This window comes from Hypanus sabinus, chromosome X1, assembly GCF_030144855.1.
Source record: "Hypanus sabinus isolate sHypSab1 chromosome X1, sHypSab1.hap1, whole genome shotgun sequence".
Classification (NCBI taxonomy): Eukaryota; Metazoa; Chordata; class Chondrichthyes; order Myliobatiformes; family Dasyatidae; genus Hypanus; species Hypanus sabinus.
The window spans coordinates 20,627,167-20,644,412 of record NC_082738.1 but is presented as its reverse complement, the minus strand read 5'-3'; the positions used below and the strand labels follow the sequence as shown (position 1 = coordinate 20,644,412).

At 39.7% G+C, this 17,246-nt stretch overlaps 1 protein-coding gene across 1 annotated transcript in view; it reads right to left on the bottom strand.

The window, feature by feature from the left end:
* Positions 1-10,152: 10,152 nt before the first annotated feature.
* The window catches only part of smarcd1 (SWI/SNF related, matrix associated, actin dependent regulator of chromatin, subfamily d, member 1), a 41,457-nt gene continuing 34,363 nt past the window's right edge, over positions 10,153-17,246 (bottom strand). The window contains exons 12-13 of the mRNA XM_059956016.1: positions 15,710-15,811; positions 10,153-13,134 (exon numbers count right to left, since the gene is read on the bottom strand). Of these exons, the coding sequence (XP_059811999.1) occupies positions 13,081-13,134; positions 15,710-15,811 (156 nt within the window). The 3' untranslated portion in view covers positions 10,153-13,080. The remainder of the gene's footprint in view (positions 13,135-15,709; positions 15,812-17,246) is intronic.

Genomic DNA, 17,246 nt, shown 5'->3' with positions numbered 1-17,246 from the left:
CATACTGAGTTTGGGAACGTCACAAAAGGACTACTGTGATTCATTGAGGATCTTTGGATCAAGTGGCAATTGGGAGTGGGGTACTGAGAGGTATGGAGAGGCCAAGGGGAACTATTTAAACCTTCTTATCCCCCATCACCCTTCCATCGGGCAGAAGATGCAAAAGCTTGATAAGACGTGCCATCAGGCTAAAAGACATAGACCTCATCTGTTCAAGATGAACTCTTCTCTCTCAATCTATCTCATTATGACCTTTCACCTCATTATCTTTCTGCTTACGCTTTCCCTGTAAGTACAACACTTTATTGTGTATTCTGTTATTGCTTTCCCTTCTACTACTTCAATGTACTGACCGTGAAACAACCTGTCTGGATGGCACACAAACATTTTTTACTGTATCTCGGTGTATGACAATAATAAGCCAGTTACCACTATTGTGGACTTGGTATTTAAAGGCATAGCCACAATAGTCAGTCAAGTGGACAAAGGGCTTTATGAAAGGTCAGAATCTGAGCATTGGGAGTCTGTGGGGCTGGAGGTAGTTAGAGGGATACACAATGGTGAGATTTTGAACTCTAATGCGCACAGTGGCAGAGAGGTTAGAGATACTGCCTCATGCCAGTCATCCAGATGCAATCCTGGCCTCCAGTGCTGATTGTGTGAATCATATGCACCTTCCAATACCTCTATCTATGGAGGCAGGGGAGTCACCCCCATTGCTCAGTAGAATGAAAAACTATCAGGGATTGGGAACAGTGGAGTTTCATTACTGCACTAATCCCTGCAATGGGTTCAGTAATTGGGCATCTAACCATGGAGTTCATCACAATTCTACCGACCCCAATTCTCAGCTAACAGATGAACCTAATTGTAGTGCATCACATTTTGGGTTGTTCTCATCTCCTCTCCCTTCCCTCTACCCCTTTCAGAGTCATAGAGCAACACAGCATGGATACAAGCCCTTCGGCCCAACAGGTACATGCCATCCATGGTGCCTATCCATCTACTCCCAATTCCCTGCATTGTACCTGCTCAAGCACTTTCTATGGAAGATCATTCATTATACTCAACAACCTCTGTGAAAAAGCTGCCCCGCAGGTCCCTTTTAAACCTTCTCCCTCCAAATCTATGCCCCTTAGTTTTGGACTTCCCTGCCCCAGAGAAAAGGCTGCTACCATCCACCTTATCCATGCCTCTGACAATTTTATAAACTTCTATAAAGACCAGAAGACTTAGGAGCAGAATTAGGCCATTTGGAACATCATGGCTGATTTATTATCCCTTCATGCTATTTTCAAGGATCCTCTAAGACATAAATAACCAAGCAAATCTGACTTTATTTTTCAGTGCAAAAATTGGTAGCTATGTTGATTAAAAAGAGCATCCAAACTTGCTGTCATTTTTAACTCAGGGAAATGTACTGTGCATTCTAAATGCAAAAAACTACATTGAAGAATGGCATTCCATGCACCAATACCTACTATATTTTCGCTAAATGCACCATGTCAAATACAAAACATGTACATTTTAAATTACACAAAATGAAATGCACTAGATGTGAATCATGATTAAGAGCTGGAACTTACATCTAACACACACAAAATGCTGGTGGAACTCAGCAGGCCAAGCAGCATCTATAATAGTAAATAGTCCTGACGAAGGGTCTCGGCCCGAAACGTCGACAGCGCTTCTTCCTATAGATGCTGCCTGGCCTGCTGTGTTCCACCAGCATTTTGTGTGTGTTATTTGAATTTCCAACATCTGCAAATTTCCTCCTGTTTACTTACACATAACCACCAGTTGCCAAATCCAATAATGTGGATTATTATAGAGGAAGCTATGACTTCTTTATACCTGCTTTGGATGCAATAATTTGAACTCACTGCACACTAGGCAAGTGCTCTTGCCAGCACAAAACAATACCTAGCCCCTGCTTCCTTCAGTTTGCTCTTTGGCTCACTTTGGGCCAAGTATGTTGTCTTATTGGTTGTGGATATTATTTCAAGTTTCAAGAATACAAGTATCTTTTCACATATAGCCACAATGTCCGGGGTTTTTGTATTGAAATGCTTTCAGATAAAGTTTCAAAACTACTCATTAAGTGGAAACTAGTTTCTTCAACCTCCCTGTAATCCTAACATAACCTTAAATAAATTGCAGTAAATGAAAATCAATTAAACTGCAGATACTGGAAATAGAACCATAAAGTCATAGAACACTACAGAACAGAAGCAGGCCTTTTTCCCCATCTAGTCCATGCCAAATGATTAATTGACCTTGTCCCATCGAGCTTCACCTAGACCATAGCCCTCCATATCCCTTCCCTCTATGTACCAATCCAAATTTCTCTTAAATGTTGAAATCAAACATACATCCACCGGCACCTTTTTCCACACTCTCACCACCCTCTCAGTGAATAAGTAACCCCTCATGTTCCCCTTAAACATTTCACCTTTCACCCTTAACCCATGACTTCTAGTTTTAATCTCACCCAACTTCAGTGGAAAAAGCCTGCTTGCATTTGCCCTATCTATACCCCTCATAATTATGTATACCTCTATCAAATCTCCCCTCAATCTTCCACATTCTTGTGAATAAAGTCCTAACCTTTCCCTATAACTCAGGTCAAGTCCTGAAAACATTCCTGTAAATTTTCTCTGTACTCTTTCATATTTGCATCTTTCCTATAGGTAGGTGACCAGAACTTCACACAATACTCCAAATTAGACCTCACCAACATCTTATACAACTTCAACATAACGTCTCATTTCCTGTACTCAGTACTTTGATTTTTGAAGGCCAAAGCACTAAAAGATTTCTTTATGGCCTTATCTACCTAGGACACCTCTTTCAAGGAATTGTGTACTTGTATTCCCAGATCCCTCTGTTCTACTGCACTCCTCAGTACCCTACCACTCAATGTGTAAGACCTACCCTGGTTGTCCTCCAAAAGTAGAACACTTTGCACTTCACTGCATTAGATTCCATCTGCCATTTTTAAGCGCAATTTCCAGATGGTCCAGATCCTACTCCAAGCTTTGACAGTTTTCCTCATTGTCCACTACACCCCCAGTCTTGGTGTGATCCGCAAATTTGCTGACCCAGTTTACCACATTATCACCCAGATCATTGATATTGATATAGATGACAAACAACAACAGACCCAGCACTGGTCTGTGGAGCACTCCAATAGTCACAGACCTCCTGTCAGGGAGGCAACTATCTACATCTACTCTCTGGCTTCTCCCACTAAGTCAATGCCTTATCCATTTTAATACCTCATCTTGAATGTCAAGCAACTGAACCTCCTTGACAAACCTCCCATGTAAGACTTTGTCAATAGCATTCACTGCCTTGTCTTCAACTTTCCTGGTAACTTCCTCAAAAAACTTTATAATCTTGGTTAGACATGACTTACCATGCACAAAGCCAAGTTGACTATCCCTAATCAGTCCCATTCTAACCAAATACATGTATATCTAGTCCCTTAGAATACCTTCCAAATCTAAGATAAAAACCATACCAAAATTACTAACTGTTCCTCATTTCATGGAGGCCATGCCTCCAGGGCTTTTTGTTTTTATGTCTTGATTCCTGATTATGGATCTATTGTGAACTCCTTTCAATGTTATCCTTAAGATGCTGAGGGCAAAACTGACTATGATTCCCTCCTCCCCTCCCATGTCCCATGATCTGGGAGTAGCTTGCATGTAACCCAGAATGAATGAAGTAAAAAAGTTAACGTTTACACAGTGTGCTTCTCAATCTTAGGGTGTCCCAAAGAATTTCACAGGCACTGTTGCAATACAGGAAATACAACAGCTGTTGTGTATTGATGAGGCTTCAAAACACAGCAATGTCACAATGATCAGGCTGTGCTTCAAATGAGATATTGGCCAACTTTACAAATAGAACCACATGTACTTTTATACTTGTCCGATTGTCAGATCTTTTGATAGTGCAGCGCTTGCTTTGAACTACACTGATAATTTTACACCAAAATCCCCAAACCTGGATTTTCACCCACAATAAACCGATAGAAGAGAAATAAAAACAGAAATTGCTGGAAACCCTCAGCAAGTTAGGCATTATCTGTGGGGGAAAAAAGTTAATGTGCAGATTGAGATCTTTCATCAGAATATAGGAGAAATATAGGAGAACAAGGCCTCTGAGCCTTGTTTGCATGCTGATTTTTTTAAAAAGCTGATGGAATTGATCTTTTAAAAAGAATTGATGTACAAGGGGTGATTGCTAAGTTCATGGCCTAAGGTAGAAGGAGTCAATTTTAGAAAACCTAACACATTTATTTTTCAACATTGTCACCTCCACATTTACACACTTAGTCCAGCGGTCGTGGAGCATACGGATCTTGGACCTCCAGAAAGTGTCCACATCCCGGGTGATTGATAAGTTCGTGGCCTAAGGTAGAAGCAGATGGGTTATACAGCTCTCATTACATGCACGTGCAGTTAATAACTCATCAGGGTGATTGATAGATTTGTGGCCTAAGGTAGAAGGAGATGAGTTATTAACCTCAAACTTACTGCATAATCATTCAAAGAGTTGAAGTGCATGTAAGGAGAGCTGTATAACTCTTCTCCTTCTACCTCTGGCCACAAACTTATCAATCACCCCTGCTGTGGACACTTTCTGAGGCCCAAGATCCGTATGCTCCATGACTGCTGGGCTAAGTGTGTAAATGTAGGAGGGGACTATGTTGAAAAATAAATGTGCTAGGTTTTCTAAAATTGACTCCATCTACCTTGGGCAACAAACTTATCAATCACCCCTCGTACTGTACACTTCACAAAATTTTCTGATGAACTCAAATTCTGAAGCAGTCCTCGAGTATGAGTGCATCCCAGAAACTAGCCCAAAGCTCAAACAGAAAGAGCTAAAGTTGAATACACATCTGTCATTAGAATAGTGTTTTATGTGTAACCTTAGTGGCTCATTGGGCTTCTTTGGCAAGATTGCATCACTCCTTTCTGCTAATCATCAGAAGAATGCAAGGAGGCCATCCAGCCCCATAATACAGCAATGTGACTGGTCCCTCCAGAGAGGGGCAGAAGAAAGGAAATTCTGATCTCAGTGGTTGGGAAGATGTTGGGAGTCAATTGTTAAGGATGTGGTTTCAGGGTACTTGGAGGCACATGATAAAATAGGCCAAAGTCAGCATGGTTTCCTCAAGGGAAAATCTTGCCTGACAAATCTGTTGGAATTCTTTGAAGAAATAACAAGAAGGATAGACAAAGGAGAATCTGTGGATGTTGTGAACTTGGATTTTCACAAGGTCTCTGACAAGGTGCCACACACGAGACTACTTAACAAGTTAAGAGCCCATGGTATTACAGAAAAGATTCCAGCATGGAAAAAGCAGTAGCTGATTGGCAGGAGGAAAAGAGTGGGAATAAAGGGAGCCTTTTCTGATTGGCTGTCTGTGATTAGTGGTGTTCCACAGGGGTCTGTGTTGGGACAGATTCTTTTTACATTATATGTCAATGACTTGGGTGATGGAATTGACAGCTTTGTGGCCAAGTTGGTGGATGAAACAATAGGTGGAGGGGCAGGTAGTTTTGAGAAAGCAGAGGCCACAGAAGGACTTGGACAGATTAGAAGAATGGGCAAAGAAGTGGCAGAAGGACTACAGTGTAGGGAAATGTATGATCATGCACTTTGGGAGAAGGAATAAAAGCATAAACTATTTTCTAAAAGGAGAGCAAAGTTAAAAAATCTGAAGTGCAAAGGGGCTTGGGAGTCCTCATGCAGGATTCCCTGAAGGTTAATTTACAGGTTGAGCTGGTGGTGAGGAAGGCAATTGGAATGTTAGCATTCATTTTGCAAGGACTGGAATATAAAAGCAAGGATGTAAAGCTGAGGCTTTATAAGTCACTTGGGAGTATTGTGAGCAGTTTTGGGCTCCTTACCTAAGGAAGGATGTGCTGACATCAGAGAGGGTTCAAAGGAGATTCATGAAAATGATTCCGGGATTGAAAGGATGATGGCTCTGCGCCTGTACTCACTGGAATTCAGAAGAATGAGGGGTGACCTAATTGAAACCTATTGAATGTTGAAAGGCCTTGATAGAGTGGATGTGGAGAGGATGTTTCCTATGATAGGGGAGTCTAAGACCAAAGGACACAGCCTCAGAATAGAGGGATGTCCATTTAAAACAGATATGAGGAAGAATTTCTTTAGGAAGAGAGTGGTGAATCTGTGGAACTGGGTGTCACAGGCGGCTGTGGAGGTCAAGTCATTGGGTATATTTAAGACAGAGGTTGATAGATTCTTGATTAGTCAGGGCATGAAGGCAGGGGATTGGGGCTGAGAGGGAAAATGGATCAACTATGATGAAATGGCAGAGCAGACTCAATGGGCCAAATGGACTAATTCTGCTCCTATATCTATGGCCTTTTTCTGTTCAAATGTTAAAAGTGGATGGCAAGAACAGATGGGATTCAGAATTTTTGGACTGGAAGGAAGTGTACATTGGAACTTATTGGGCGCAGTAGTTGGGTTGCTGCTTTTCTTGGTAAATACCAATGCTTAGGTTTACAGGGTGTCATTTTTGCACCTGCGGATAATGTAAAGCCTGGGAGCAGTGAACTGTGTGGAGGATAGTAATAGATATGAACACGCTTGAAATGGGTTGCTCGGTGGCAGATGAAGTTTAATGTTGGGAAATGTAATATTGTATTTGAATAGGAAGTATGACAAGGCAGTATAAACTGGAGATTACAATTCCAAAAGGGGCTATAGGAGCAGATACTATAGCTTTGGATCGAGTGGCAGTGTGCATTGAGAAATCTTCAAAAAAAAAACTTAATCCACTATTTGTAGAGGTACAGAAAGAAGAGCAAGGAAGGAAGTTGGGATGAATCTTTATAAAACTGTGATTCAGCTACAACTAGAATTCTGGTCCAATTCTGAGCACTCTTTAGGGAAGATGTAATAGCTTTGTAGATGAGGATGCAAAATAGATTTACTCAAAAGGTCTTTGAAGTGAATAGATTGGATACGTTTGGATTGCTTTCCATGGGACAGAAGATGTGAGATCCAACATAGGTATTTAAAACCATGAAGGATGTCGACAAGTGTAGAAAGAGAGAGGTGGCTCCCATTGGAAGAAGGGGCAAAGGCATAAAAAGAACCAAATAGAAGTATGTAAACATTTTATGCAGTGAATCACTAGGATCTGATGCACTCCACCAGAAGTGGTGGAAGCAAGTTTAAATTGCTAAATTCAGAAGGTGATACAGAAAACATGCTACTGTAGACCAGTCAGTCTGAATAGAAAGATTTTGTTTGCATGAGAAATTCCTAAAATAGATGAACAGCTAACAATAAGAACCATTTTGGCCTCAGTTCCTTAATTACATTTGCAAATCAGTTCCTTCTACTTTAAAAACAAACCCTGAAAGTTGTGGCAGAATTAATTTGACGACACTGGAATGACTTCCTCTGCAAAAGTACCTGACATTTGCATTCAGTGAACAGATGTAGGGATATGACCTTGTCTACTATGCTGCAGTACGGGAGGTATGTACCTTTGTGACATGACTTCTGATTTATTTCTTTTCACGTGGACACCTTTTAAACATCTTATGTGGCCAATGAGACTGATGCAGCCTAAGCAAGACCAAGCAGAGCTTCCAAGTTTGTCATAGCGCTGCGAGATTTCCGTATGAGAGAAGATGAGATAGAAAAAAATCAGGGAAAATAAAAAATGCAAATGCTGAATACCAAAAATAAAAACAGAAAATGCTGGGAATACTCCTATCAGATGCATCTGTGGGGAGAACAAGCTTGCATTTGGATTGCACCTTTCACAACTAATGAGCACTTCTTGAAGTGGTCACTTATGTGGAAAAGCAGAAGCTACTTTGCGCAGAACAAGGTTCCATAAAGTTGTGATAATGACTATCACTTGTTCTTGACTTTGATTAACCGGTGAATATTGCTCAGAAGACCTGCGAGAACTCACCTGCTCCTCTCAGAAAAAGAGGAGCAGCTTTGAATCACAAAAGATGTAGTTTAACATCTGATTTAAAAATAAAGGCTCCTGTATCAGTCTAACACTCAGATACTGGATAGACAGCCTTCAAGTTTTCAGAATGTGTTTTAAAACACATTGGTGTTCAGAGGCAAAATCAGCTATAGTTCAGAGTTCAAAGAAGAGTACATTGCCCGCAGAATGTCACCATAGTTCACAGGCACCAAATGACTGTGTGGATATAGAGGCATAATTGCACGGAAACAGCCTTCCATGCTGACCAAGCTACCCATCTAAGCTAGCTCCATTTGCCTACATTCAGACCATATCCCTCTAACCTTTCCTGTCCATGTACCTGTGCAAATGTTGTAATTGTCCTCACATGTACCACTTTTTCTGGTAGCTCATTCCATATACCCACCACTTTCTGTGTGCCTTCATCCTATCTATGTCCTTAATGATTTTATAAATCTTTAAGAAGTCACCCCTCAGCCTCCTTTGCTCCAGGGAAAAGAGTCACAGACTGTCTAAACTCCAGTTCCAGAAACACCCTAGTGAATCTTTTCTGCATCTTCCAGCTTTATCATTTCCTTTCTATTGTGTGCACACAGGAGGGGGAATTTGCGCCAGCAGATCGGGGTTTTGCAGCCAGCTGCATATAGCCAGACAGGGAAGAGGCTCTCCACATGCATGCAAGTTTTATGCAGGGACAAACAAGCTTCACGTCACTTTTAGTTGTACAGTCTGTGCTTAATTAATCAATTGAGGCCAAGAGCTCATAATTTAAACAATGGCCTCAGCATCCAAGGGAGAAATTTGTTACCCTGATCATTAATCAATCTCAGAAAAACATGCTCGGACATTGGAGGAACATCTGATTAAGATCAGTCAGATGGTCTTGCATAGCTGGGAAAACCTGCCAGCATTTCCCATCATTTGATGAAAATCCAGCTAATGCTAGCAAATGGGTAGAGAAATGGGGCAGAAAAAGTATTCAAAAATCATAAGCCAGGAAGTAGTTACACTACTTGGATAAGCCATTGCTGCACATTTAAAAAAATGCATGAAACCAAAGGTTTAAAAGTACATTAAGGCTGCCCAATTAAGGGAAAAATGGCTTGAGAAAAAAATAATTAGGTACCTTTGTCAGGACTAAATGAATACTTTCCCTACAGGACTTTGAACATAACCATTCAAGTCCTGAAAGGCACAAAAATATCATCACAGTATCAAAATATTCACAGCATTTCTAGTTAATAATTGGTCATTACTGTGTGTGCTGAGGATGAGCAGCATGAAAAGCAAAGGCTGAGTTTTGTACTTTGGAAGCAATGTCACGAGTAAGTTTCCCTGCAATTGCAGCAACTTTTTTGGAGACTAGAATCAAAATTGGCATATCCAGTGCATTGTTTTTTGCAATTAAGCTACCAGGTTAAATGTGAGTTGCCACTGGTGAGATTACTAGCTGTACTGAAAGCTTAGCGTGATGGATAGTGAACTGATTTGTTGATAATACAAAAGGGCTTGATTTCCAAGACCTCTTAGTGCACTTGCCACAATTCAAGTACACTGGATTTCAGGTGCTTAATTTTTTAATTTGCAAGTTTGAGATCACTACTATCCAAATTGTGCTTTGTATCACAGTAATGGGGAATAAACCTCACTGTTTTGTGCAGCGGGTTAAAAATAACTCATTTATTATATTACTTTTTATTAGCCTCATGCAAAGAGCCCACTGCACGGTGGTTGCATTGCTTGGCTAGAATACACCAATGGGATTAAGAGGTCATTAAATACAGAAGGAAACAAATTGCCAATTTGATTCACTCCTGCCAGATTGGTTTGTTTCTTACACGCAAGATGGCGGCTGCTTATTGGATAACAATGCAAGAATCAAACTTCTATTGGAATAGTCCTGTGACATTGGAACTGGACATAATTTTCAATAATCTGCCACTTTCATTATGCAGCAGATAATCAGTGCAATTAATGCAAACAGTTTCAAAACTGAATCTGTATGTTAATTAGGTCCATTTTCAGAAAAGAAAAGCAAAAGAAATCAAATTATCATGTACTGAACAGAACTGCAATTGTGCCTTATGATGTTACAGGAGCAGTACGAAAAGCAAATGATTGCCGCAGTAAACCACACCATGATATTCTGTGTTGAAGGTTTTATTAAAACTGAGTGACACATACAAGCATAGTGTACAAAAATGGTCCCTCAAAATGTTACTCAGTAAAAATACAGCTTATTGCAGCATAACTGCTGAGGTTTAACTGCTTCTATTTGTGACTACCCCCATCCTAACCACAGTCATACCAAGAAAGAGGACGCAAGTGTTTGAAATCAAATTACTTTCATTTTGTTTTTTTTCAACATTTGAAGAGGTAGCTGAATGGAATAAAACAGATCCAACAACATCTAGCAATACAAACGTGTGCCATCAAACACACAGAGCCCACTTCAAACATCCAAGTGGCTTCAGATTAAGTATCTAATAGCAGCATAATCAAGGGAAAAACTTTTAATGTCACTGGAAACATAACTGATTTGTTTTCAGCTGGTCAGTTACTGAAGAAAGTCAATTGTTATTGCTTTTTATCCAATGATAATTTAGATCTGCCCTCTGCAACCCTTTCAAATGCTTCAAGTTATGATTTCATGGATGTTGGCATGGACCCCACCTTCTCTAATCAACTACTCAGCAAGCCTAGATATGGAACACTGAAGCGGTATCCAATAACAAAGAGCCAAGCAGTAACTGGGCAGCAATTCTGGCTAATCCTTTCTTCTTTTCCTCCCACCCTGGGAGTGGCCAATTGTAGCATGTCAAGTTCCGTCAAAGCAGAATAACGAACAAACCAGCGAATGAACTTGGGATGTTGTTGTCCAAGCATGATTTAAATTATAAGGTGAGCTCCTAAGGACCTCAACCACCCTATTGGGGAGATTTATTTTAACTGTTTTATTCTCTTCGAAGCAAAAGTGTTAACCTTGCATTCTAGATTTAAAGGGGGAGAAAATTCTACAGGTACAAAAAAAGCATTGCTTGGACTTTTCAGTTACAATGTAGGAATAAAGCATCAGTTTGACAACAGCAATGCTGTCACCCTAACAAAGGGACAAATCTGTCCTGTTCTAATTTAGGCTACAGGTCATAAATTTATTTTAAAAATGTAACATTTTATGGCCTGCTTTCAGCCTCTGATCATAGGCACTGTCCAACCTCCAACAGCTTATCCAGCTAATCACTACATGAAAATCTGGGCACCGAATGTCAGAGGGGACTTGAACATATTTTTATTGATCAATAGTGCCCACCCACTCAGTAAGGCTTTATTGAGTGGATGGGCACTATTGAGTGATGAAAAGTGTGTTCAAGAAAACACATGCCTTTGTTTTGGAATTTGCATAACTTACTCTCCCAAATGAGTGATTTTAAATAGGGCAGTGTCTTTTTATGCTTGAGACTGGCGTCAACTCTTCCCAAATTGAATAATAGAATCAAGCTTCAAAGGGCTATTGTTAAGAAACATATTGCAAGACCTCAGAATTAAACTTGATAAAAATAATGTTCTTTACCTGTAAGAGGGTTCACACATAAGCTGCTGCAATGTTAAGGAATGGTAGGGATCGTGTATCAGTTTAATCACTCCTTCACTTTTTAAACTAATTAACCTTTAAACTGCTACAAAATATTGACTCCTATGAAGGTTTCGTCCAACTGTTGTAGTTTGTACAACCATTGGACTGGGTTTCATTTGCATGTTCAGAGAGGTAAAACTTAAGTGACTGTTTTGTGCCTTGAAAAGTTTAAAGTGTGTCGCAGAAAGCTCCCAAACAAAAATTGTGCTACAGTTATTACTGTAACCTTACAGTAGAATTGTACTGAGCTCTATTAAGACTAATACAAAGTACAAGGGTGATGGTAAAGGTACTATACACACCAACCTTCAAGTGTTAAACAATACATAAAGTATTAAACGTACATAATACCTTCATCAATGCATCAGACAAAGGAACTACAGTCATCTGGACACCTTTCAATTTGAATTGTACACAACAGTTTTTTGTCTAAAGCCAGACAAAATTATCCCTTCATTTCTGGCTTTGTAACTTCTAATAGGAGTCAAGAAGAACAAAGTAAAATACATAAGATACGTACGATACATTCAACCCAGTAGTAAAGCAGCACTGGAGTGATTTTTAAAGTCATTCACTAATTTAAAGAAAAACGTGTTTTAAACATGTAACTAGTTACTTGTCAAAAACTAACGAGATGAATTTCAAAGCAGAAAGAAAAACCTGAAAACTTTATGTAAATTCAAATTAATCTTTCAAAGCAACAAGACAGAATCAATTGTAAATAGTGAGATTAATACATTTATTACTTGCAAGCTAGTTATTTTTAAGGATTTTTAAAGAAATAAGCACTGCACCCTTACATTAGCCCCCAAAAGTTGGCAAGTGGGATAGCATAAATCTAACGCGAAGGGGCAAAGAGGCACTGACCTGCCTTCAGGCAGGTACCAATACTGCCACAAAATCACCACTGAATTTCAGAAACACTCCATTGTTAAAAGCAGCACGTGGTTTCTTTTTGAGGGCGGGTGTTAAGTAGCTGGTATCACAGTCTGTCTACAAAATACTTGCTACTTTCAACACAAAGCCTCTTGGTTATGAAAAATACAACAAAAGTAAATAAAGGATTAATTATCTGATCTAGTATGCTAATATATCATTATTAGTAGTAGTACTAGTTCATTTAAATAGAATTTTATGTAGTTATTGAGGTCAACCAATTGTGGTTTATATTTCCCCAAATATGGATATAATAAGCTAATGTTACTTTCTAATCCTATGCTTTTAATAAAGGGAACATGTCAGTTTATAATAAAAGGTAGCAAAGAACACTTCAGGAGTACAAGGGCTATGTGGTGATTTATTTTGTGCAAGTGTTGCATGTAGTTTTACAGTTTGTACACTGTAACAGAAATCTTTGTGCACATATAAAAACTGCGTTCAACCTTGAACCCAGACATCTCATGTCAACTCGTTGCTACACGTAGGATGAGGCCACCTTTTATGTATTGCGGATCCCAAGGGCTTGTTCAAGCTCCTGTCTCCTTTGCTGCACCTAAAATGAGAAAGAAAGAAAAGGTTGCTATCCAGCTTTAGAGCTAAGGTATTGCAAAGAACACACAACACGGCCCATCAATTGTGCTTTGCTATTCCATCATGGCTTATTTACTTTCTCACTTAGTTCAATTCTCCTGCCTTCTCCTATAACCTTCGGACCCCCACTTACTAATCAAGAACCTATCAACCTCAGCTTTAAATATACCCAATGACTTGGCCCCCACTCTCATCGGTGGCAATGAATTCCACAGATTCACCACCCTTTGGTTAAAGAAATTCCTTCTCATCTCTGCTCTAAAAGGACATCTTTCTATTCTGAGGCTGTGCCCCTGGTCCTAGGCTCTCCCACTATAGGAAACATCCACTTACCTAGGCCTTCCAACATCCAGTACCAGTAAGCTTCAATGAAATCCTCCCCACACCACCCCCCCACACTCACACTCTACTAGACACCAGAGAGTACAGGCTTGAAGACATCAAACACTCCTTACACATTCTCAGATTCATTCTTGTGAATCTACCCTGGACCTTCTCCAATGCCAGCACATTGTTGCATACATAAGAGGCCCTAAACTGCTCACAATTCCAAGTGTAGTTTGTCCAATGCCTTGTAGAGCCTCAGCATTACATCCTTGCTTTTATGTGTCTTTTCACATCTCTGACCAAACAGAAGACACCGTGCTTTCCTGGAATGATTGCTGGGTGTGAGCAGAGCAGTACCAATTTAAGATCGAAAACGCTGTGAACACCCAGCAGGTGAGACAGCACATGCAGAGAGAGAATCAAGAGTTAATGTTTTCAGGGGAACAACCTTTCACCAGAACTGAAAAGCGATATGTCATTGACTTGAAACTTTAGATGAAGCATGACCTGCTGATTTTTCCAAGGACTTTCAGGTTACGTTCTTCTTTCAAAATTAGCATCTTTGCATACAGCGGGTGGTAGAAATACGGCAATTGATATTGGTCAATAATTAATTCCAAATCTGGAATCTATTGCAAAGGTATAAGGAGGTAAGGATAATGGGGCAAAGACTGGTATATGGAGTCAGGCCACAAATGATCTACGATTTCACTGAGCAGTAAATAAGGTCTGAGAGGGCTTCTGCTCCATTGAACTTTCAGCAACAGTCTTATATCCTGACACTAAAATGTACTAGCTTCTCTGGGAACAGGGACTGGGTGCAACCAGATAAGAGGAAAATCAGCATCATTCCAGTAAGAAGTTGCACAGAGATTTTCCAAATATATCACTTGTTTAAACGCTGTATCATACCAGAATTCATGTTCCATATTCATTACATAATGGCTAACACAGCACAATTGCTTAAGATAGCTGGCAATTCAACTGGTACACACAACCAGTTTGAATCAGTTGCTCACAGTGCATTGATGGTGCACAGATCAGAAAATATCTTTTAAACCTTGCTAGACATTTGACTTTATTTACAGCCTGTGATGGACAGGCTAGGTTCCACTTCCCCTTTTAAAAAAGTTGATAAAAAAAAACACAACTGTGAGGAACGTGGTCAGTAATCAATCAAAAAGCTAGTCTCTGGAAAAAGCAATGCTCTTTAAAGGCCATAGGTGTTGCAAAAGAGGAAAGGAAACAAAAAATAAATGAATAGATGGGGCAATAAATCTTAGATTTATGACATTAAAGCAAACATCCATTACTGTTCATCTGCCCCAGTTACCAAGTCCCTTTCAGACCATTATCTTAAGCTACAAACATCACGCTTAATTAAGTATTAACTTGGCTCAACTGGTGTCATTCATGCCTGAGGCAAAAGATCATGCTTCCAAACCTCTCTCCCATGGCTTAACTACATAATATAAACTGACAATTTAACACGATACTAGGTAGTGGACAGGATGCTAAGCTGAAACCCTCAAGTTGAGCCCTCCAGTTGTCCTGGTCAAAAATCATGTCTCCACCAAAACAGCCCTTTATCATTTGCAATTTGTGGATAATCGGGTGGCCATATTTGCAAGTGAATGCTTAGCAATTAAATAACTATGAAGCATTTTGAAGTACGATGAAATCATGGAGTTTATTTTGCCTCCCCCCTCACTTAATGCAGATAAAGTGAATGCTTGAAGGACAAAATATTATGGTTCAGATTTGTCAGGGAAGTAAATATGGAGTTAAAGACTTCACAATTCAATAAGAAAAAGGAAAGTGAACCAGCAGGCTTACGTATTTACGTTCTGTGCATTTGTCAGTGAACATCTGAAACAGACTACAGCACTTCAAATTACTTCAATAGCACTATTCAACTCCGGAACCACTCATCCCACCTCCCTATCTCTGGACATGAACTGGATTGCCCACTTGTCTCAACCCGGGAAATTTTGTGCTTTTGCTTCACTGATGACGTGACTTTAAACATGCACGAAGACTTCAGAAAACAGATGGAGAGCAGATGCTTACTCCATCAAAACAAGGATAGTTCTAAATGAAGGGTTCAAGATGAAATGGAAACATTTTAACTCATCTATGTGTTCTGTTACACAATTAAACTAGAACAAAGATCTCACCCAATGATGGTGTGAGTCTTACCATATTCTTACCTTAGAATAGAAGTATCTGCAGACAGCCTCTTGAGCCCAGGGCTGGAAGTAGAACTCTGCTCTGCGCTCTTCCTCTGGGTTTCCTACCACATCAGTCATAGACTACAATACAAAACATCAAAAGTGACTGGAACAGACAGATGCAAAATAAAAATAAATGGTGTCGAAGGTTCCAAGATTCTACTAGGGTAGCTCAAGTTCACTTGCTATCAAAATGGCAGGGGTTGGAAGGCTCATCAGCAATTGCATTTTGCATTTCATTAGCGCATTACAGAAACGTAGCATCAAAGAGGCAGATAAAAGGTACTTTTCTGGTACTTCACGGTGTAGAACAGCAGAAATTGCAGATATTGCAATGTAATATGGCTGCAAAGAGTAAAGCATATGTTCAAATTTTATTTGGGGTGGAATGCAGAAAGCATGGGAGGGGAAACACAAGCTTACTATTCAAAGGAAGCCGGGTTATGATTAATTGCTTTATAATAATTACATACATAGGGCTATAGAATCAGAATTAGGCCATTCAATCCCCACAGCCTGTCTGACCACTGAATTAGATAATGGCAGATTTGTACTTTTGATAGCAAAGGTTTCGATTATTTCAAGTTACAGAATCTAAAACCTCAGCGCATTTCACACTTTATTGCTTGCAAAAGAAATCCATAAAAGCCAAGGGCTTGCTTCTACAATTGTTTTTCTGAATGCTATGCTTGTTTACAGGCAGTTAACTACATGATGCTTTACAAAATAAATTTGCTTGCAAGGTGTGGTTTGGCCATTGTTTTTACATTGCTGCAAACTTATCCAGCATTAAGAGTCAACCATGTAATGTGGGATTCAAGGATGTGTAGGCTGGGGAAGGTGAAAGGTTTCCCTCTTTTCAAATCATGAAGTGGAGTGGTTAGATGTTCAAAATAATGCTGCATGTTGATTCCTCACCGCCCCCCCCCACCTTCCATTTACCCATCAAAAGGCAGGTGAGATTTTGCTTTTACCACAATGATCTCTCAATTCAGGACGTCAAGAGTAGCTAATGCAGACTGTATTTTCTACCAGGCACATCTTCCCAGTTATTGCAAACTATGAAGGAAATCCTCTAATATCAAATGGGGCAATGTTGATGCACAGCAGCAAGTTTCAGTATTGTAGAAGTGATTCTGAAACAGAATGCTTCACTTTGACTGCAATGCTGCTGACAATTGCTGTAAAATACGAATTTACCATGTATGGAAAAAGTCAGTGACAAATAAGAGAAGCTAGCTGTAAGGTGTCTAAGGACACCACTTTATTCTGCTGCCGGAGGTTTAGCTGCTCTCATAAGCCACCAATGTATTCTAAATAACCCAACAGAATTAAATATTTGGTTTAATGCTCCAATGCATTATAAGAATACCATGTATACTATATACAATGTATATATGGAAAAAGAATGTGAGCAATTTATCATGACTTCAAACAGGAAAATCTGCAGTTGCAGCCAACTAATACTCAAACACCTAAATAAGTTTGTATTTGGCAAGAATTGAAGATAGAAGTG